The sequence below is a fragment of the Daphnia pulex genome, chromosome 8 (genome assembly GCF_021134715.1).
Source record: "Daphnia pulex isolate KAP4 chromosome 8, ASM2113471v1".
Taxonomy (NCBI): domain Eukaryota; kingdom Metazoa; phylum Arthropoda; class Branchiopoda; order Diplostraca; family Daphniidae; genus Daphnia; species Daphnia pulex.
In genome coordinates this window covers 11,183,392-11,205,384 of record NC_060024.1, presented here as the reverse complement: position 1 = coordinate 11,205,384, position 21,993 = coordinate 11,183,392, and the positions used below count along the sequence as shown (strand labels likewise).

General features: G+C 40.4%; 2 protein-coding genes and 1 non-coding gene across 10 annotated transcripts; all 3 read left to right on the top strand.

Annotated features, from left to right (window-relative positions):
- Positions 1-85: 85 nt before the first annotated feature.
- On the top strand, positions 86-3,989 carry LOC124199789 (ATP-binding cassette subfamily G member 4-like). Of its 6 annotated transcripts, none has more exons than XM_046595734.1 (11): positions 86-451; positions 600-715; positions 952-1,075; positions 1,141-1,330; positions 1,398-1,543; positions 1,643-1,712; positions 1,780-1,948; positions 2,030-2,158; positions 2,220-2,359; positions 2,438-2,606; positions 2,685-3,989. In XM_046595734.1, the coding sequence occupies exons 2-11, from the start codon at positions 610-612 to the stop codon at positions 3,284-3,286; spliced, it is 1,845 nt and encodes a 614-aa protein (XP_046451690.1). In that variant the 5' UTR covers positions 86-451; positions 600-609; the 3' UTR covers positions 3,287-3,989. The 6 variants fall into 6 exon arrangements, with proteins under 6 accessions (XP_046451690.1, XP_046451688.1, XP_046451692.1 ...); XM_046595732.1 differs by having other exon boundaries at positions 534-715; XM_046595736.1 differs by lacking the exon at positions 86-451 and adding an exon at positions 792-841 and having other exon boundaries at positions 583-715.
- A 6,803-nt stretch (positions 3,990-10,792) lies between these two features.
- On the top strand, positions 10,793-18,765 carry LOC124199781 (titin-like). 3 transcript variants are annotated; one of them, XM_046595716.1, is made up of 6 exons: positions 10,793-12,676; positions 13,297-13,386; positions 13,598-15,805; positions 15,885-18,115; positions 18,191-18,302; positions 18,376-18,765. In XM_046595716.1, the coding sequence occupies exons 2-6, from the start codon at positions 13,365-13,367 to the stop codon at positions 18,447-18,449; spliced, it is 4,647 nt and encodes a 1,548-aa protein (XP_046451672.1). In that variant the 5' UTR covers positions 10,793-12,676; positions 13,297-13,364; the 3' UTR covers positions 18,450-18,765. The 3 variants fall into 3 exon arrangements, with proteins under 3 accessions (XP_046451672.1, XP_046451671.1, XP_046451670.1); XM_046595715.1 differs by having other exon boundaries at positions 10,835-12,676; positions 13,300-13,386; positions 15,882-18,115; XM_046595714.1 differs by having other exon boundaries at positions 10,835-12,676; positions 15,882-18,115.
- Positions 13,472-13,542, top strand: Trnag-gcc. The gene has a single exon. It is a non-coding gene; the product is annotated as a tRNA-Gly (tRNA).
- Positions 18,766-21,993: the final 3,228 nt, after the last annotated feature.

Sequence of the window (21,993 nt, the reverse complement as noted above, 5' to 3'; positions counted from 1 at the left end):
TGTGGTCGAGAGGGTCTTTATCTGTTGTTAGTTGTTACAGGCTTACAAAGTTACAATTACAGTTTTATGCAGCCATAATATGGCCATTAGCGAGTTATTGAAAGTTATATCCTATTTTTATTTCATTTTATTTTTTAATAAAAATCATAAACAGCCCTTCGACTTCGAGTACCTTATTTAGTTTAGCTTACATTTTCATTTTGAATTTGATAGTAACTAGTAAGAAATGTCTTCACCCCATAGTTTAGTTTTTGGTCACTAGGTGGCAGAGAAAACAGAAAAACAACAGAATCACTAAATCAGACCCTTACTTCTATTTTGCTGTTAGACTGTCAGTCAGTTACTAAGTTTACTTATGCAAGTTTGATGATTGTGTGTGCACTCTGCAATTTGAAATAAGAAAAGTGAAGCGGGTTGAATCAGGCTCTACTTAGTATCCACGATTGTCGAGGTAACTGCATTTAAGAATGAGCTTCACCCTTCACTAAACTATTTTACTATAAGCTTAATTTTTCACTTTTTGCTCATGCTAGGGTAAAATAAATTATCCGCCCATCGTCGATATTTCGTTACGATTGACCAGTTGTTTCATTCCATTAGGAACCAGAAATGGATGTTGCAGTAAAATTAGAAATGTGTCGTCTAACAACTCAAAACCAAACAAATGTCCCATTGGATCTTACCTTCCATGACATTGGTTACACTGTTGGCAAGGGTAATTAGTATTTAATAATTCATTAGCAATTATTTCAATGTTCTGATTGGTTTAGAAATTTGTTTCTCGATTCCAGCAAAACCTATTGTTATTGCTCTATGCATGTAAGAGCACTCCTCCATCCATGTAAGAACTTACACTCATGTAGCTTACACCCTGTTAAACTTAAATACTTTAAACTTGTATTAAAATATAAAATTCAATAAAGGTAATTTGACAGTATGCTGTGTTGCTAGGAAAAAATGTCAAAAACATTTTACATCAAATGAACGGGACCTTCAAGTCCGGCCAACTTACGGCTATTCTAGGACCGTCTGGAGCGGGAAAATCTTCTTTGATGAATATTTTAGCCGGTTTCAAGTATGCTTATAACCAGTGAGCATTGTTGAACAGCAGGAGTTAATAATAAGATTCTTTTTAAATAGGGCTATTGGAGTAGATGGACGAGTCAATCTGAATGGTGTCGAAAGGAATTTAAAAATGTTCCGTAAACAATCGGCTTACATTGAACAATACGATCATCTATTACAAAATTTAACGGTTGGAGAGTACATGAATGCTGCTGCTCATCTGAAACTAGGGAATGGGGTGTCTCAAGTAGAAAAGAAGTCAAATGTAAATTAAATTTTAAAATTGGCTGAACTGTTTAAAGTAATAATTTAATGTTTTACCGCTCTAATAGATAGAACTGGTTATGAAGACATTAGGACTATCAAACAACGAACATACTCGAATTTCCCGCTTGTCTGGAGGTCAATGCAAAAGGCTTTCTATCGGAGTGGAATTATTTGACAATCCTGCTATTTTATTTCTGGATGAACCAACCAGGTAAATATAATGGTTTATCCATATAAAAGAAAATCAGTAATATTTTGTATTATTCAACAGTCATAACATTAATTGCTGATTTTTTGTTTATCTCTGCAGCGGACTGGATAGCTCGTCAACTCTGCAATGTGTGGCCTTACTTCGTGAAATAGCCAGAAGCGGTCGAACTGTAATATTTTTTAAATACGTTTAATTTTAAGAAAAGAAATTACCCTTTTTTTTTGTTGTTTATATAGGTCGTGGCGACCATTCATCAGCCAAGCTCACGATTATTAGACCATTTTGATCACCTATACATCGTGGCAAGTGGATCTTGTATCTACCAAGGACCTCCTGGATCCTTAGTACCTTATCTAAAGACAGTCAACCTAAACTGTCCCAGTTATACTAATCCAGCCGATTTTGGTAATTTTGTTTGTTTGCGTTATATTTGGCTCATAAGCTCAAATCATTATTTTAATAGTCAAATCGTTTCTTCACCTCTAGTATTAGATGTGGCCTCAGGAGAATACGGGGACGTTCTACCTCAGTTAACATCTGGAATCAAGAATGGTCTCATCATTTACGAAGATCCTTCAATTTCTCCGCTTGCCACGCCTTCCCATAACATACAAGGTAATTATCATACTTGATCATTTCAATATTTTCAAGTGGTTCTAAAAATCAAGTCAAATAGGTGACGTGTGTGAGGATGAGAACAAAGATGACGTTGAAAAGATGAAGAATAGGGAAAATCGTCTGACATATGCCACACCATTCCATACTCAAGTGTCTGTGCTGCTAGAACGAACTTGGCGATCAATTTGGAGAGAGAAGGTAGTTACTGATTTCACCATACACTTTAGTGGCCACACTGTTGCATTGTACGGACCCTATTTCTATTTCACGACGCAGATGCTGACTCAGGTGCGCTTAACTACTCACATTCTTTTCGGTATCTTCTTCGGACTGCTGTATCAGGCAGTTGGAAATGACGCTGCATTCACTCTCAACAACGCTGGAATGCTTTACTTTAATCTAATTTTTATTGTATTCACTTCTGTGATGCCAACTGTCGTCACTTGTAAGTATATAAACTCCCATGTTATATTTTCATTTGAGGAAACAATTTTGAAAAATGTTTTTCTTTTTATCTAAACAGTTCCGCTGGAGAGGAAAGTGCTAATTCGAGAGCATTTGAATAATTGGTACAGCCTCAAAGCGTATTATCTTGCCAAATTGCTGGCTGACATCCCGTTCCAGATTATTTTTCCTACCGTCTATTTGGTGATTGTCTATTTCATGACTGGCCAACCACTAAGCTTACAACGTTTCAGTATGCTCCTGTGCATCACGATCTTTACATCTCTGGTAGGGCAAGGAATTGGGCTGGTTGTTGGCGCTGTTTTTGATATCCAATCGGCTGCCTTCATGGCACCAACATTCGCCATTCCTTTTCTGCTTTTCGCCGGTTTCTTCATCAATTTTAAATCCATTCCATCTTATATGAATTGGATGACTTATGTGAGTTTCTTTCGCTACGGTTTCGAAGGATCCATGTTAGCCATCTACGATTACGACCGCCCACCTCTCGATTGTTCTGAACCTTACTGCCATTTTCGTTTTCCTCAGAAATTTCTAGAGAAATTTGACATGGCTCACAGTTCCTATTCAATCTGCGTTGTTGGAATGCTGGTTTACTTTGTCGTAATGCGGGTCGCTGGTTATTTTCTCTTGCGTTTTAAGGTGAAAAGTGTTCGGTGAACGATTGGTGACCTTTATCCTTACGGACGTATTGCATCATGATTCATGATGGATTCCGTCAATTCACTACAGAGCTTTTTAACCCTAATCTTTCCTAAGGTATATCTGATTCCCGCATTCTTCATGAGTAACCAACGCTTCAGTATGCTACTAGTCATTATAATCACAATGTCCATGGTCGGACAAGGCATCGGACGGCTTTTCGGTGCCGCGTTTGACATCCCAGTAGCCTCCTACTTTGCTCCAATCAGCTGCATTCACTTCTTGCTAGTATCGGGCTTCATGCTCAAATTTAACGCTATTCCATCTTACTTGAGCTGGATAACCTACCTCAGTTTCTTACACTACGGTTTAGAAAGATCTATGTTAGCCATCTATTTAGCCTGAGCGTCCGCCGCTCAGTTGCTTTCAATCGTATTGCCATTTTCGATATCCCGTCAAGTTTTTGGAGCAATTCGACTTGACTCAAAAGTTCCAACTTCTTGGCTATAGTTGGAATGCTGATGTGTTTTATCGTGGTACGATTGGCTGGCTATTTCGCGTTGCTTTTCAAATTGCGGCACATACGTTGAGCCGTTATTCCTTTATTCTACTTTTTCACCCTTCATTCATTTGTGTAATAATTCAGTTCGTTGAACAATCCATCCCTTGTTAATCAACAAAAACAACTAAAATGAAGAACAGAATACAAAATTCTATTGAATATTTTATAGAATTTATTATTTCCTAATTTGTTTAGAAAATATCTCAACGAAACTACGGATACGTTAATACGATGGATTGGATGGAGGTGGGGATTGATTATTAAGGTTGCATCATGGTAAGGAAGGGTTCGATCGCTTTCCTAGATTTGAATCCTGTCATGGAAAAGATTCTTTCCGATCCCTTTCCCCCTTTTATTTTTCTTTTAGTCATTTTGTCTCGACCTCTGTCAATGACGTAATAAAATAATCTGAAACGCGTTCAGCGATGTCGAGCGCAGGGGGAGAAAACAGCTTTTATCCTTTTTTTGCGGGTTTGGATTTAAGGGGGGGGGGTCGATTTTTTCTAATCGATATCTTAAGTATTGCTAATTAGACGATTAGTGTTGTCTGCTATTCGTTTTCGTTTTTTACAATTATACAAGCATCAAAGCATGATACATACAAGATACAAGTTTCGAAAAGGAGAATATTTTAAAGAAAATCGGAACGATCACTTTTTGGACGTGGTCACGTGGATGTACGAAAATAAAATTTCAAAAATGTGGTCATCGCCATGTCAGTCAACTTTGATGTCGCTGCTTTCCATGCTCTCCACTCCATGCTGTTTTGTGTTTGGCGGGTAAATACTCAGAATAAAAATGGGATGACTAAAATGGAAGCTTAAATAGAAGAGTTCAACTTTTTCCAAGTTTGTGAATTGTTACTTATGACCAGCATTATTATCCCCTTTTCCATGCATGGCAGTTTGTTTACACTTTATGTAACCTTTTCCTCTGTGCAGATTGGAGTCCTGAGCCAGCCATCGTAACAGCAAAGTTTTATTGCTTGTGCTGGACATAGTGTTTGACTGATTATCTCCTTTCATTAGCAACAATCACTGTGTCATCGCTTAGGTAGTAATTTTTGTTAGCTTTTATTAACCTGCATGTGACCTGCCAAATTTTGCACGATGATGCATGACTTGTATAAATGCAGTGTATTTCATGGAAACCTTCAATTCTTCTATTACAATTAGGTTATACTCCTGGTTTACAGCTGTCTTATTTTCAACTTCCTTGCTTGTTATGGTTCCTTTAAATATTTTTCGTAGCTCATTGTTGACATTTTTTATTTAGATAAAACAGCATATCCTGTTTAATTGGAGAAACTTCCAAAGTAAGGATCTCTTCAATTCCCCTTTCTTGTAATGTCCTCGTGTACGCCCATGTGAATGTGGGTGTATTCACGAGGACTCCCTTTTACCTATTCCTTCTGCTGGATTCAACCTGGTGGATGGAGTACGTGGTGGATGCCATGGAGTACCTGTGGATGCTTGGCTGTATTTCCCAGGCTTAAAGGTAGGACAAATTCGTCTCTATTGAGTATTCTTCATGTTTGACAATTTGGTGGTGTTGATTTTAAATCGTTATGTAGTACGGAGTACGATTATTCCTGTGCCATGCAGTTGGTTGAAACTGTTTTCCCTTGCCCTTTTTATTTTTCTGAGTCAGGGTTCATTAAATAGCACACGTGCAGAACGACTGCAGCGAACTGCAGATCAGGCCTGTTTTCGTACCTCGCAACTTTGTCTGTGAGTAAACAATCAAATTCAGAAATATTTGAACTTGAAACACTTGAAGAAAAGTGAAGCTTGAACAATTTTCCACCAATAGTGTCTTGCTGCCACACCGGCACTTCATACTGATTTCTCTCGGGGTTAAGGACGCAGTCACGCAGTTGGTGCATCTCTCTACGGCATGTGAATTTTTAATCATACTTCTTCCTCGTAAACTCGCCCTTTTAGAATTAGAACAAGACAGTTTGGTTTTCCGGTGCGCATGTTGAAGGGATTGAATTTCAAAGTCGAAGCTGTTTCTCGTGGCCGAAAAATTTATTACACCAGTCTATAGAAGAGATCGACCAATGTGAGTAGCGAAACGTACTTTAGTCAACATCTAGCATAGCACGCAGTTACGATCTTTCCTCGACTCTTTTCTTGATCGAATTTGTTCAGACTTTCAGGGCGTTTCTTTATGCTTGAAATTCTCCATGTCTTTAAAAAAATTGAACTCAAATTTTTAATTCTCTCTTTTTTACTTAAATGTTTACCGCTAGGCCAAGTAAATTGGTTATGTGATGTAATTTTGCCGTAATGTGACGGCGTAACAGGAATAGCTTCGAAAAGCAGTCGTCAAATTGGTAACGAACTGTCAGGAAACTACGATTTTCTTTTCCTGGAGTCTTGTATCCTTGATGCCAAGATTGTGTGTATACATATTGCCATATTGGAGATGTAGATTCATTTACAGGAAGGGGATGATGATGCGTGTGCGCTTGCGATTGGGAGTTTCACGGGATTTCCACGGGAGTTTCAATAGCTTGGAGAAAAACATTACGAGTAGTCCTGGCTGTCGGAAGATAACTCTATTCAACGAAAACATGGGAGATTCGAATTTGATTATGATTGTAAAAAAATCAGCACAACAAAAAATGTCGACGTTTTTAGATAAGTGTAATTGAAGTTGGTGAAAAAAGTTGACTTTTGGTCTGATAATTTCAAAAATTTCTTACGCTATCAATTGCTTACGTGATGGTCGCTCAGTCACTGTAATTCATTGATTTTTGAATTATTGGTTTTTCTCGTACGTATATAAATTTAGTTATCTAATAAGAAAATGGAAAGCTACAAGATTGCTTAGATATATATACCTTTTTCTTAATTGATATCCAAATGAATCTGGCTAGCATTTTGCCCACGGTACATATATACGTATATATTTTTTTCGAGTACGTACCAGCTGTTAATACAGAAGTCCTGTTATTTTTTGGCAGGATTTTTTTTTTACAGTTACCCCGATAAATAAATTTTGCAATCTTCTGTGAGAGCCATCATTCGCATCCTTATTGGAAGGCGTCTCATTACGTAGAAAGACAGGCTTCCAGTTTTCCATAGATGGTGCAATAACAAGTGAACTTCTCCTCGGCATTATCCTTGTAAGGGGTGGCCTAATTCGTTATTAGTTTGATGGGAGCAAGAATCGCCGACAAGATTAACAAGATTTTTGTTTCTTTTTTCTTACAAATATCCATTGTTTAACCCTATTCCCAGGAAACTGGTCCCATTTTGAATACCGTAACCGCACATTTAGAACTTGTCGCGAAAGCGTTTCATTTTTTTTCCACGCGTACTAATAATTACTGGATTTATTTATCGAAGTCAATTGGAACCGACGATTCTTTTGCGACGTTTCTAATGGATTGCAACCAAATTTGGGGTTTCAGCATTTGACCGATTGCGTTCCCATTAGAACAACATTTAGAGTTACATGGAAATTCACCTCTTTACTACACGATAATAGGAAGAAAAAATGAGTTCTCAAAGCCATGAATGCTTCGGATGGAAAACAATTTGAGATTCTTAATTTGATAAGGTAAAAGGAATTCCCACTTTCTTCGGATTTTTATCGTCGTCATAATCATTTTATGCTCAAATAAGCCGAATAATTTTTAGCTAACTTTTATTGGCTTTTATTTTTTTCAATTAGGAATTTTTCAATTAAGATTTGTAGTGTTTCATTGTACTTGTGAAACAAAGACAATGGGGTTCAGATGCGCAAAAATAAAAGCCAAACAAAACAGCCAAGGCTATATGAGGATATCATCAGAAAATTTAACATAGAACCGCCGTCAGCAGCGGTAAAAATGATAAGCCACGAATAATAACGGTTCTCTAGCTGTGGTATTCTGAGCAGAAGATTATCCTTCCAATTTTTTCACCATTTCACCATAAATAGTACTGATGTATATGATTATAGAAGAAAACCTTACGGTCCTACGAACGGCGTTCTCTCGGACCACGACGTTCCGCTGGATGCGGAATCCTTTTTCTTGTTTGGATAAATAATGCGTTGTTTCTTTTCAAATAATATGAGGTTGTCTTTTCCCAAAATTCCTAATAGATAGCGGAAATGGAACTAGTACGTATATAAAATGCTAAAATCAATACTTTTTGAAATTATTACCGAAACGAAATGTATCATGGTTAGGATAGTTTTTGGCTAAAATCCAAGTCGAAGTAATGTTTTCGTCTTACTTTTTTTTGCAAACGAATAGGCTGCGAGAAATACTAATAAAAAAAATAAAGAAAACAAACAAATTGCAACGAGCCTTATGTAAACCATTATAATTGATGCAATTATTGGTCGACATTGCATTTTCGAACTCTTAAAGTGCGTTGTGTGCAATTGTATAACTACAGTTTTGTGGTTGAAATACCTACGTCCGGTGATGTTTCTCCTACACTTTAGCCTGCTTTAGTTAGGCTTTATAGTGGCAATTACAGAGCTTATTTTAGCCCGATTGGTCAAGCATATCGGAAACGTTAACCCGTTATCTTCATTCGACAAGTGGAATTTCCGTGCTGACTATATCCACGAGCGATATTTCAAACGACATTGCGTTAGTTTCTATCAGCTCCATTAGCATGAAAAATGGTCCTTGTTTTTTTTTAAATCCATCTGTTGGATTGATTGTCTGTTTGTGTCCACCGTAAAACCCCCATGAATGTATCAAACATTCAAATAACGTTATACGCCCTATTACACCGTGAACGCGCATCCATGTTTCCGTCGAGTGGCTTTTGCTTTTTACGCGTAAAGGGACTTTTGTTTCCTGTTAGTCGCAAGATTCTTTTGGTTTTAGGTGATATGAAAGGTAAACGTTTTTCTGGTCTGATGACCGATTGAACTGGATAAAGTTTATGTAGTAACTTGGCATTTTCTTTTTATTGGGTGCCTTTTAGTATAACTTTGAAAAGCACCGAAGTCTGCTGGTGGCAATAAGGAAACGCAACATGTTCATCTTTTTATCGCGCTACATAACTCACTGAAACGACTTGTTCACCTTTATGCGAGAAAAAAAAACGAACAAACATCCCGACATTGGAGAGAAGATGCGATGTGACAAAAAGGGAAAAAAAAATTACAGAAATAGAATGGAATTGTAGGAAGAAAAATACGGATAATAAATTCGATAATTGGCGAAATATAAAGGTGTGCGATGCGGGCGGTAATTACTTGATCCGCTACGGCGGCCAACATATCCAACGACCGGCTCTCCAGCAGTGCCAAGTGCGAGAGTGCCAAGGACCAGCCTTTTTTCTCGCCTTGAAGCATCATCGTGACCGGACCACTTTGATAGGTAATATCGTGACTTGGTAACCTATATCTCGGGCGTCTATGCAGGCGAAGGCACGCGACGCCAAGGACTTGTGTAGTTGCGTTGTCGATGTTTTGGTTCGTTAAAGCGAGCAATTAAAGTGTACGAAAAATGCGAGCAAAGGGTTTCCAACATCTCAATAAATCGTTATAACTAGAGTCAATATAAAGGGACTCTATGTTCCTTTTTTTTTTCGAAATAGCGCCGATGTTTTCACGCTGGGATTCTTTCATTCCCATTGATTTTTAGATCACTATTCCCACGCTTCTGTTTCGTGTTAGGCGAGTATTGTTTTTTTTTCTTTCTCGTTGGCTCCGGGGCTGACGGGCCGGAAGCGTCCAAAGGGGCCAAGCTGCTTTGCGACAAGTGTATGTACTATTCTAAGCCTAATATTATTTACTCCGGCTTACAAAGCGCCAACATCTTGACACAACTCATTGTCGACAAGAAAACAAACACGAGTCACACGACTAAATGAATTAGCTGCTGATCTATCGGCGTAAAACACAATGGGGCTTCTCTGTCATTTTGTCTCTGGTCACCTCCTTCTGATTGTTTTTTAGTGAACGTAGTTAAAAAATCACTGCCTATAGAAAAAAAAGCAAACCGATAAAAAGAAGCCACATTTAAAACATGTTTCATTTTGTAATCAATTGTTAACTAATTAAGGCTTTCATTTGTTATATTCAACGACGGACGGAACCGATCGCCGTGAGAGACGCAGTTGGTGGCAATTTATATTAGTCGCTAATATTAGCTATACTTTCAAAAGTGAAATTAATTTAAAAAATAGTTCTAAATTGAGGTATTACGCAATTTTTTGGCTTCGTGATGACAAAAGGACAGAAACGTGTTGACTTATTTTAGATTTTAGTAAAAAAAAAGAGAGGAATGAATACACAGCACACAAGGAATAAGAGGAATTCCACACACTAAATATGTAACCGTACGAACGCGTACGAAGCCTTAGGCCATTCGTAAGCTCGTGTGATTTAGATTAACCTATTCCAGTTTTTTCCCCATAAAAAAATTGGGTATCTAGGATCTAGTAAAAATGTTGACAGCCTAAATAATGAATAAGAAAAAAATGCGTAAAAACCGGAAAAAAAAACTTGCACTGCCCCATAAGCCACATTTTCTTTTCTTTTCTGTCCTTCTTAAACAAGAAGACTTTCTTTATATATAAGAACTTTTAAATTTCCCAAGCAGCAAAATAAAATAAATAAAACGTCCTTAACGATACCGGCAGCAGCAGCCCAGACCGGACGGACGGACAGGTGTGCTGACATCCATATCCTATCCGCCGTTTTACAGCAAAAGTAGAAATCACAAAGTTCCTGTGCGAGACCGGACCGGCCGGCAAACATGTGTAATGGTACCATTGTTCACGACTATACACATGTTATACCGGCACTTGGATATCTGAACGCACATTAACTCCAAATTGCCCTTTGTAACGGAGCAGACGCGCGAGCCCGTTTCCGGAGAAACTTATTATATAACATAATAACTCAAAGATATGAAGTACTGTTTTTTTTTTTCTCTCTCTCTTTCATTCTGAATTTATCATAGCGGCTATACGTAGTTCTTTTATAATAAAATGTTGAGCAAACTTTCTTCTTTTGTCGCATGACATGCGTCGTCGTAACTCTTGTATTTAGCGGCTGAACGGTTCGTAATTACAGCATACGTCAGTATACTTTCCCCTTTTATTTTTTTCCGGTGAAAACTCATCGAGCAATCATGCCACCCAGAACTGCGTGACAGATAACAATTAGTTCAGAGAAACAAAATGGTGTATCGCATATTTAATGTCCTTAAATGCGCTCCAACTTTTTAAAATCGTGCCGATAATGATGTGCAACCAAGTGCTAAAGCGACATCCTTTTCCTTTTAAGCAATTCCGGCTATTCGAAAAGGAAAAAAAGAAAAATATTCAAAATCGTCTGATCTCGAGGTCTTTAGTGAAATTAAATTGCCGTCGCTTAACTCATTTAGTATAACAGCTAGCTGGGATGGGGAAAGAGCTACAAGATGAAAACGGTAAAAGTTTTGTAATTCATTGAAGAAAGTTATCGAAAGCTTTCCCGTCTATCAAAAACGAATCGCCGTATGGGAAATAAAAACGCAAGCGCTAAGAAAAAGCCACGAAAAACTGAAAACTAGGGTAAAACGAAGTGACAGCTAACTCCGGCAGATGTTCACAAATACCAACAAGACTTTGGTAAGGAAAAGATAAAATATAAGAAAGAAAAAAAACAAAAAACAAAAAAAGAGTGAGCCGGAAAGGCATCGAGTTGCACAAATCACACTGCATGGCCAGTTCCAAAAGGCTGGACTATATAGCCTACAACAAAGAAAACCACAGACGGGGCATACAACAACGACAGACGAAAAAAAAAATATATATCTATGAAAAATAATGACGCTATTATTTGATGGTGTGTACCTAGAAAGTCAGAGATGCCTCGCACCAGAACTGGCGCTATATACATGTCGAAATGTAATAGTCAAGTTTCACATCTCATCTGTCCAGCACGTTACTTATATCTGCGAAAAACACGGAATAACATAACGGTACACTGATACGTTCTCTACGTAAAACTGAATCTGCAAAGAAGATGTGCATCGACCCAAAACGAATAAGCATGCTATCTGTTATCTGCAGTAGCCAAGTCGAGCAACACAGTTTGATTATCACAAATAAATTGAAAAACAAATTTCAAAAAATGATGTAAGACACTGGACTGGATTTTTCAAAAAAATTACTGTCTTTACAATGCGTCACAGTCTCGCGTATGGAATAACTTTTGCGTCCTTCCATACACTGATTCTTGCTGTGAGCGCAGCCGATAATAAAACGAACAAAATTTTCTGTGGCTAACATTTTTGCTTTTTATTCCTTTTTTGGGGGGGGGTTGGCGAGTACTATATGCTCTTGATAAAAACCGTAGTCGTTATGGGCGCGACCTTGTTTCTTGCCTATTAGATACCCGAGCGCATCGTTTTACTACCTAAGAAATAAGTCTATTGGGGAAACATAAAAAAATAAATGCGTACGCATATGAAGCAGTCCGAATTGCACGGCTTGCAAGCATCAAGTCGTGCGACAAAGTCGAAACTATCAAGAAAAGAAAAAAAAAATAAATAAACGGAATGTATAGAGAAAGCAGGCTCGGAAAGATACCATCTCCTTGGCGAGAGAAGAGCCAAAAAAGACCAGATGGCTTCGATACAAAATCATGGCGCGCTTCAGTCCCGTACGGCCAGTCTATTCCCGTTCGCCGTGCAGGACAGATTGTCTGTAGTGTCGGCTCTCCCAACAAAACAACACACGCAAGTGCCCGAAATTGTAGTGACCAACTTTGAGTCTAGTGTCACGTTTTTTTCCCGTCAGCATGGCACTCGCACGCCGCTGATCCATCACCATTTGTACAGCACCAGGTTTATACTTCACCACGTCACCCGATTGTTCCTTTTTTTCTTTGGGGTAATAATTCTTTTCCGTCGCGTGAATAACACCTGACAACTTGACGAGTGTCCCCCTAATAACCTATAGTGCCGCAATTTGCATTCAGCAGCGTTTGCTTGACACAATTTTCCTATTCGCCTATTTTTTTTTTGTTTTTTAGTGATCTGTAAAAGATTTGTTTGCCTTACATTTTTCGGATAGTGTACTCTGCCATAGTTTCCAGACATCCAACTTATTCACACGCTCCTTTATTAAAGTATTTGCCATGAGAAAAAAAGAACTATGTACATTGTGGAAAAAGAGGGTTAAAGCAATTGCAGCAGAAGTTGTTTTGGGTTGTTTTTTCCTTTAGACAAGGTTGGATGAGCACATCGTCTGAGACTGACGAATTTTTTGTTTAAATTGAAACGATACGCTACAGTAATTCTGTATGGTCATGTAATGGAGCTAAGAGATATATTTGAAGGGAAGTTGTATGCGAACTAGTAGTCGAACTAATATAAGAGTGCGGGTGAAGCGACATACATTGGCTGTAGGTCCCTCACGGCGTTCAACGCGTACCGCTCTGACCGACCCCCTTTCAGAACGAAAAAATAATAATTTCTTTATCATTTTTGTTACTTTTCTTCGACAATCAGTAGTTCGTAACGGTTCCAATCATCGAGGCACGCGCTACCAATAGGATAACCTATTTGTTACATCAACAATGGCAAGATACATCGCCTTAGGTGAGTCCTCAGTTTGATTTTCATGTGTTCAAAAATAAAGACCCTATAGCTATTTATTAAAACACTTTTACGACATCAAGTATAAGCATCGATGGTTCAGTGGTAGAATGCTCGCCTGCCACGCGGGCGGCCCGGGTTCGATTCCCGGTCGATGCAAGAACCTTTTTATCTTTCTCTTAAATCTTTTTTCTTGTTTTTGAACTTTCTTTAGGTGTTTGGTTCATTACCGGCATCGCAGTTTTTCTTTTTCTCTTCACCAGCGCGCAGGAGTTGAACTCGAACGCACAAGATCAATTCGATAGTGCAGAGGAAAATCGACAATCTGGTCCAGGATTACAACAATCCGCTAATAATAATCGACGACGTGCTGGTGGAACTATCAAATACAAGAAAATCAGCGTCATGAAAAGTGGAAGTGCATTTGAGAAGCCCGGATTGTTTGAAGTGCCCGATTTAGGACCGAATAAAACCAGGCGGTTGAAACCCAAGACATCTAATCGTCACACCATGATCTACAGACCCACGAAGAAGAGTTTCCCATCGCCGAAAAAGGAGAGTCTTGGATTATCGACGGCACAAACAACTCCATCACCGGAAGTGAAAGTACAAAGACTGCCCGACAGTGGCCGAAATTACGGGACTAAATCGTGGCAGCAAGTGCAACCCGTTACTGAAGTTATCAACAGCTTTATACGGCCGACCAAGCGGAATCGAGTTCGTGTCAACAACCGGCCTTCCAACGATATTACTGCGCCACTAACGACTCCGGCCCCGAAAGTTACACTGGACCCGCTGCGGCCCATCTCTCGCGTCAGAAGTGGAAGTAGCATTACGACAACCACCACATCGGCACCTACGACGACTAAATTTCTTCGCTTGAGCCGTAAGCCCAACCGATGGCAAAGTAATGTGTCAAATAACAAGAAACACCAGCAGCAGCCCGCAAAACATCACGGAACTGATAACAGTGAATTGCCATCTTCAGCTATACCTACAACAACTACTGAATCAACAACCGTCGCTAGAATCTCGTCCAGCAGCCCAAAAGTAAATGTTATCCAGCTAACGGAAGCCACAGTTATTAGCGACGCTTCAAACAAAGATGAAGCTCCAGAATCGTCGGCTGAAATCGAACACGTTAAGGAAGAATCTGCCATCCGCAAGATCGCCGCCAAACCGGATAAAATTGCGTATTTTGACATGAGCGAATCGCTTTCCCGGCCCAAAGATTCCAGCCAGGAGCAGCAGAGAACCACCCGGCCGAGACTCCACGTCCCGAAAAAAGATTCTACCAATTACGAAAGTCAACGCGAGACCAACAAGGAGCCGATTTTGCTGCAAACTAAAGAGCAACGAGAGCAACAACAGCAGGAGGAGCAGCAATTAGAGAAAAACGAAGATGCGTTACACCAACAACCCGAAGTGTCGGTCCAGTTTCCGAGAGTCAGGCAGCGCCTACCGCAACCCGAGTCGAATTCTCCGCAGCCATTTGCAACGGTCGAAGAAACGGAGAAACGACTCGAAAAGTACGAAGCGGAAAAAAACAAGCAGCTGGATCGGCTGAGACAGAGCAAGATTCCAGATGCGGTAATACAGTTCGCGGCGGAGGAATCCCCGAGAGCGCGCATAGTCCCGTCGAGAGCTGAATATCAAAACGGACCCGTTAGAATCAATTCGGCCCCGCTCAATGAAAAAGAAGAGTCGGTGCTGGATTTCACCAGAGTTCCGCCGTCCGAATTCGGCCAGCGACTGCCACCGGGACAGAATAGTTTGCCACAGTCGGACTCCCGGCCGGCATACTACGAGTTTGAAGCAGCTTATCCGACGCCGGGCAAGGTGGAGCAGCAGAGATATGTTTACAATCCTTCCGCCGGAACGAAATCGAATTCCAATCAAGAGCGATATCGCCCCGAGACGGAATACAATACAACACCTCGGCCGAATCACGATTCGAATCGAAGGCCTGAAGTGATTTACATTCACACGACACCGCGACCTGAAGAAGAGAAATACCTGAGACCAGAAGTTATTTACACGAGTCGACCGAATGCAAATGAAGACAGGAGACCTGAAGTTATTTACACAACCCTGCGGCCGATTATTCCAAAGGAAGATCGAAGACCTGATGTAATTTACCAGACAACAACTCGACCAATTGTGAGCGACGAGAAACAGCGAAGACCCGAAATAATTTATACGCCACCGGAGCACGAATATCAGCCGCCATCTGCTTACCTGGCCAGCCATCAGGGAACTTATCCGCGTGTGAGAATCGCATACCAACCGGCTCCGTCCACCATCCCACCTCCTCCGGTGACGTATGAGCCTCCCCATTTGGAGTTCATGCCACCGTCGGCCTCTCCTCCGCCCAGGATTTATGTCCCGCCAGTGGAAGAGTACAAACCTCCGGCGACAACAGGTAAATCATATAACAGCTTTACCGGTATGTCATTAAATTTGTTTATTTCATTCGTTTTGTGTTTTTCGTTTTGTAGCAGCTGTTGTTTTTCAAGGACTGCGCCCGGAGGAGAAAACGCCATCTGTCGTCCATTCGCAAAGATTTGAAGATCCTCGAGCGAGCGAAGGTCTACGCAAATTGGAGGCAATCAATTCGTACACTCGTCTAGTCTCGGTTGGCCACCCTTCCGTCAAACAATTACCGTACCCACCTGAAAGAGATGGGCCGACGTCTGGATCCAGTCGGCCAGTCCAACAGCCGGAGCCGATCGTCATCACGGTCACGGAAAATCCGTACAGATCTTACGAACGGACTCGAGGTGGCAACGAAAAAGGCGAACGATATCAAGAGAAACCTTACGTGCTGCACGGAAATTATCAACGGGATCCGGCGGCCGGAAAATCGCATTTGGTGGAAAGCGCTTACATCATCGGTAGCGCCACTCCGGTGGTGCATCACGAAAGACCCCGCCCAACTTTCGAAGGATCTAGTTTAATAGTTGGCAAACCCTATCCCATCAAAGACGAGGGGCCTGTTCAAATACACGTCGCTACTTACGCTTCTTACGAACGCCCTAAAAGCGAGTCTCTAATACTCGAAAGGCCAGTCTACTCGTCTCCTTCCGTTGAAATAAATACAGGGCGACGTTTCCCAGATCCTCCTCCGACTTCCGAACGTCCATCTTACCAGCAGTCTCATCAATTGAATCAACCCAGCAATCAGCCTTATCAGTCTTATCCACCTGATCAGTCGTATCAGTCTTATCCATCTCAACAATCCTATCGGCCTGATCCATCGCAACAGTCCTATCAAGGAGAGCAGTCTCATCCATCCCATCGGCCTGATCAATCTCATCCATCCTATCAGCCTGATCAGTTTCATCAGTCCTATCAATCAAACCAGCCTAGCCAAGCTTATCAATCGCAACAACCCAGCCATCAATACAATCAACAGCCTCTACAGTCTAAAGAACCACGCAAACTTAATTTCCCTCCATCAGCATCTGAACGGCCGTATGTTATCCACTTGCCAGCGGGGCGGGACGTTATTGAAGTAATCGACAATCGATACGAAAATGTGATCCCAGTCAGCGAGCAGCCTCAGCACAAACATTACGGGCCGCCAGCAGCGGATGAGGAAATTGTGGTGCGGACAGAAAGACCCCCGCAAGAAATACGTTACGTCGTGACAGAAAAACCGATGACAGTTACCGTTCGACCTCACGGCGTACCCTCTCCAGAATCTGAGATTGCGTATCAATCTCAACTAACAAGTGATCAATCTAGCCTCCTCATGTCCATTTCTGAAACCAAAACAAATATGGCGAAAAACCAACAGTTAACGATACAAGACCAACAGACTCGCCCAGCAGCAACAGATGTACAGTCTGATGAACAAAAACCGCAACATCATCAACAGCCGGAATTTCACCAGTCTAATGTTCCGGCTTCTTTTTACCCGGTTGGCCCAGTGAGAGCATACCAGGTGACTCATGCCGTTTACCCGTCACCGCCGCCTAGATTTTTCCAACTTCCGGGTCCGCTACCAAATCCTTTCGAGGATCAGTTTCCAGCATCTCCACCTTCGTCTACCCCACCGCCACCTACACCACCGCCAACTACACCACCACCACCCACTACACCACCGGGACGACAGCATCAGCCGAGTTCGTTTGAAAATCATTTACCAAAGGGGGACACTTGGGCTGTGAATCCATTGTTCCAGAATCAAGATCAATTCCCGAGCAGTCGCCCGTTTGCCAGCAGTATCCAACCGCTAATAACCGAGGAATCACCCCATTCATCTGAGAAAGTAGTTCGGTACAGGCCGGCTTCATTTTATCAGGATAACGACAGGCTCAACCGTAGTCTAGCGTATCATACAGTTCCATCGTATCAGCCACAACTGCTACACGACAGTCCGATTGTAATTCACGAAACGTATCGGGTGAGAGCAGAGGATTTGACTTACCATCAGCCACCTGGGAACTACAACGAACCGAATCCAATCAGCAAACAAATCTTTAATCGGCCGCAGGAAAATCCTTCGCACCTTCAGCCGACCCCAGTTTATTACAACAACCAGCCGCAGGATTCGTACGATCATCAGCAACAATCAGAACAGGATTTTTCGGGAGTCGAGGGAACACCCGGTGTTGATTATCCGATCTTACACTCAGTCCCTCATGATCTGAAATTCAAATGCGAGTTGGTGGATTCACCAAGCACACGCCATCCGGCCTACTATGCCGATCCTTATACCCGATGCCAGGTTTGTATATTCTAAACCAATATCGATATGATAACTTAGTCAAACAATTTTTTATTTGAATTATTTGATTTGCAGGTGTTTCATGTATGCCAATCTAATCGCGCCAAAAATTCATTTCTCTGTCCCAATGGCACAATTTTCAACCAGAAGGTTCGGGTTTGTGACTGGTGGCACAACGTGCAATGCGGTAAGAAAGACATAAAATTAAGTTTGAGTTTGCCAGTTTTAAGTTTACGCTAAACTTAAAATTCATTTTTTAGATGAGTCTTCGGCATATTATAACGTCAACACTGATGACGAGAATAACTACCAGTTTAAACTTTCATCCCATTGAAGCCGTTTTTGAACATAATAAAATTCCCTTCATCATCATCATCATTGCGTATACATAATTACATTTGTGGCAATCGGAATCCATCGACGTTTTTGTCAGATTGCATTTTGGCCGGTATGGTAATTAACAAATTATGATATTATGTATGTCATATTGTCTGAACGTTCATTCGTAAACAAAGCGCTTTTCACTGTACACGCAGCCCGAGCTGGTCTCCGGCCTCCAACGATATGTTAATATATTTTAAACAACTCATTTGTAAATCTAATTTCACGAAATTAAACCTACTTCAATGAAAATAAACTACGTAATCCTTTCTACTGTATATTTAATTCTCCTATACTTCATGAGCAACAACTAACAAGCCGTCGCGTATAGGAAGTTTCAGCATGCTACTGGGCAACTTGATTTCTATGGCACTAGTCGGTCAAGGCATCGGACTGTTGTGTTTATGTTTCTGTCCCTAGGTGGCAGAGTAAACAACAAAACATCAAACCCTTACCAGTTACCATCCCTTACTCCTTGTTTGCTTTCAAAGTTTTCAAACTGGAGACTGCTGTGCTGTCAGTCAGTGAGTTTCTGAAAATTTGATGACTATGATGAGTGTACTGTACAATTCAAACTTGAAATAAGAAAAGTGAAAGAGGGTTGAATCAGGCTTTACTTAGTATCCAATCCACAAATACCGAGGTATTAATGAATGAACTTTTTGGATGAAGTTCATGAAATTATTGTACTATAAGCTCAATATTTTACCATGTCGTTCACGGTAGAATAGAATAAATTATCCACCTATCGTTTGTGTGTCGTTACCAATGAAATACTTTCATTCCATCAGGAACTAGAAACGGATGTTGCAGTAAAATTAGAAATGTGTCGTCTAACAACTCAGAACCAAACAAATGTCCCATTGGATCTTACCTTCCATGACATCTGTGGAAATGGTAATCAGCATTTATTAATTCATTACCAATTATTTCAAGGTTATTTTTTCAGTTAAGAAATTTTTTTCTCATTTCCAGTGAAACCTGTTTGTTATTGCTCTATGCACGCAAGGGCACTCCTCCATATATGTAAGAAACTTGCAAAAATGTAGCTTAAACCATGTCAAACTTACTACTTAATTACTTACTACTATAACTTATACTACTACATTTGCTGAATTGTTTAAAGTACTCTTTAATGTTTTCCCTACTAGCACAGAGATATCCATAGGATATCCTATGGATGTCAGAGCCGATCCAGTTGGATGTCCCAGTTGGACGTCCTATGGATGTTTAAAGGATATACTAATGTCCTCTCCTGTGGACGTCCAACTTTGGATATCCATGGACGTCCGAAAAACGGACGTCTTTAGTATCAGTTAAAAATTTGGGAAAAATTAAAAGATCTAACTTCATCGGGGATCGAACCCGGGACTCCTGAATGCCATGCCAGTGCTATGCATCCATGCTATACTTGTTCTTATTAATATGAAACAAAGGGGATATTCAACCTTCCCTACTAGCACACAATGTCCACAGGACGTTCTATGGATATCCTGTGAACGAAAACCGTCCGTCTGTTTAGCGTCAGCTACGGATATCCTATGGATGGAATGTTTGGATCAAGAAAACACGGTCCATACTGGGATGTCCTATGGATGTCCATCGGTACCAATCTGGGATTTGAAGTTAATCGTTCGTTTCAGATCCTTAGTCTGATATCCATACGATGTCCAATACTCATCACGAATGTACGGCTGACTTCACATCCGAGATTGGTACCAGATGGACATCCATAGGACATCCCAGTATGACCATCCGCGACCAACCGTTATCTGGATCAAAATATACCATCCATAGGATATCCGTAGCTAACGCTAAACGGACAAACGGAAAATGGACCGTCGGATATCCAATGGACGTCCTATGGACAATGTGTGCTAGTAGGGTTACCTCTTCAATAGATAGGGAGTGATTATGAAGACATTAGAACTGTCAAACCCGGTCAAACAATGAACAGACTCATTCCTGCTTGTCTGGAGGTGAATGTGATATGCGAAATGCTTTCTATCGGAGTGGAATTGTTTGACAATCCTGCCATCTTTTTTCTTGATGAACCAACCAGGTAAATATAATGGTTAATGCATATCAAGAGAAGAAAATCAGTAGTTGTATTATAACATCCGTATGTAAGGCCTACGTACATATTATTGTCATAACATCAATACTATATGACTTTTTAAATCTTTGCAGCGGAGAGCGGACTGAACAGCTCGTCAACTTTCCAATGTGTTGCCTTACTTCGTGAAATCGCCATGACCGGTAGAACTTAATAGTTTTTAATAGTTTACCTTTCCTTTTGGAAAAGGAATGACTCGTTTTTGTTTTGTTTTTTTAAGTTGTAGCAACCAATCCATCAACCAAGTTCGCGATTATTGGACTTGATCACCTAGGCCTTGGCACTTTGATCACCTATACATCGTGGCAAGTGGATCTTTAGTCCTCCCGGATCCTTAGTGCCTTATCTGAAAACAGTCAATCTAAATTGCCCCAGTTATACGAATCCAGCTGATTTTGGTAACTTTGTTTATTTCTTATTAGCTCAAATCATTATTTGAATATTCAAATCGTTTTTTTACCTATAGTATTGGATGTAGCCTCACGAGGATACGGGGACGTTCGACTCAGTTATCATCGGAAATAAAAAAATGGGCGAATCATTTACGAAGATGAAAAGATGGAAAATAGGGAAAATCGTCTGACACATGCCTCACCATTCTACACTCAAGTGTCTGTCCTGCTGAACGAACTTGGCGAACAATTTGAGAGAGAAGGTACGTAGTTGCTGATTTCACCATGGTTTCTTTTTCACGACACAGCTGACTCAGGTGCGCTTTACTACTCACATTGTGTTCGGTAGTCCTATCTTCTTCTTATTTGTTGGTCGTTAAAATCATTATTCAGAGTTTAGCATTATTTTTTACGGACGTATTGCATCATGATGGATTCCGTAAATTCGCTATATAGAGCATTTCAATCGTAAGGCATCTTTTTATAGAAACTTTTGAAAAATGTGAAGTTGTCGAATTGACTATTGAACACAGTTAGGTAAATTCGATGCTAGTAACATATTCTAGAAAACATTTGTATTCTGTCGGTTACACTAAAGTCTCCGTTTTTTGCTTAAACATGTTGAAAAGAAATCAGGAAGGCAGTAGCCAGCAAAGCTTCAAGCTGGCTTGGCGCTCGCTATGTCATTATTTGTAAACTCACAAACCCAAACTTCAAATAATGCGGACAAATTGAATAGAAGGTAGGGTTGCTTGCGGCAAAATACAAGATATAAGGTACAGTGGTATATACTAAGCAATGGACATCCGGCAGCTTGCAGCGAGTGATTTTCTTAAACCGCCTAAAATTCAAATCCTACGGCGACGATTCTGCACCAAGCGCTATAAATCTGAACTACATGATTGCCCTTTTTTCCGCGTAATAATAATTGATTGAATTTCCAAGTCGAAATATCTAAGTCGAAAAATTCGCTCATCAATTTCAACAAA

What these genes read in the sequence shown, in the direction of transcription:
- LOC124199789 (XM_046595734.1), top strand. Translation starts at nt 610, where the DNA reads ATGGATGTTGCAGTAAAATTAGAAATGTGTCGTCTAACAACTCAAAAC. An exon ending in TACTAATCCAGCCGATTTTG is followed by an intron (nt 1,949 to 2,029) that starts GTAATTTTGTTT and finishes CTTCACCTCTAG; the next exon opens with TATTAGATGTGGCCTCAGGA. An exon ending in GATGCCAACTGTCGTCACTT is followed by an intron (nt 2,607 to 2,684) that starts GTAAGTATATAA and finishes TTATCTAAACAG; the next exon opens with TTCCGCTGGAGAGGAAAGTG.
- LOC124199781 (XM_046595715.1), top strand. Translation starts at nt 13,365, where the DNA reads ATGGCAAGATACATCGCCTTAG. An exon ending in GGCAAGATACATCGCCTTAG is followed by an intron (nt 13,387 to 13,597) that starts GTGAGTCCTCAG and finishes AACTTTCTTTAG; the next exon opens with GTGTTTGGTTCATTACCGGC. An exon ending in ATCCTTATACCCGATGCCAG is followed by an intron (nt 18,116 to 18,190) that starts GTTTGTATATTC and finishes TTTGATTTGCAG; the next exon opens with GTGTTTCATGTATGCCAATC.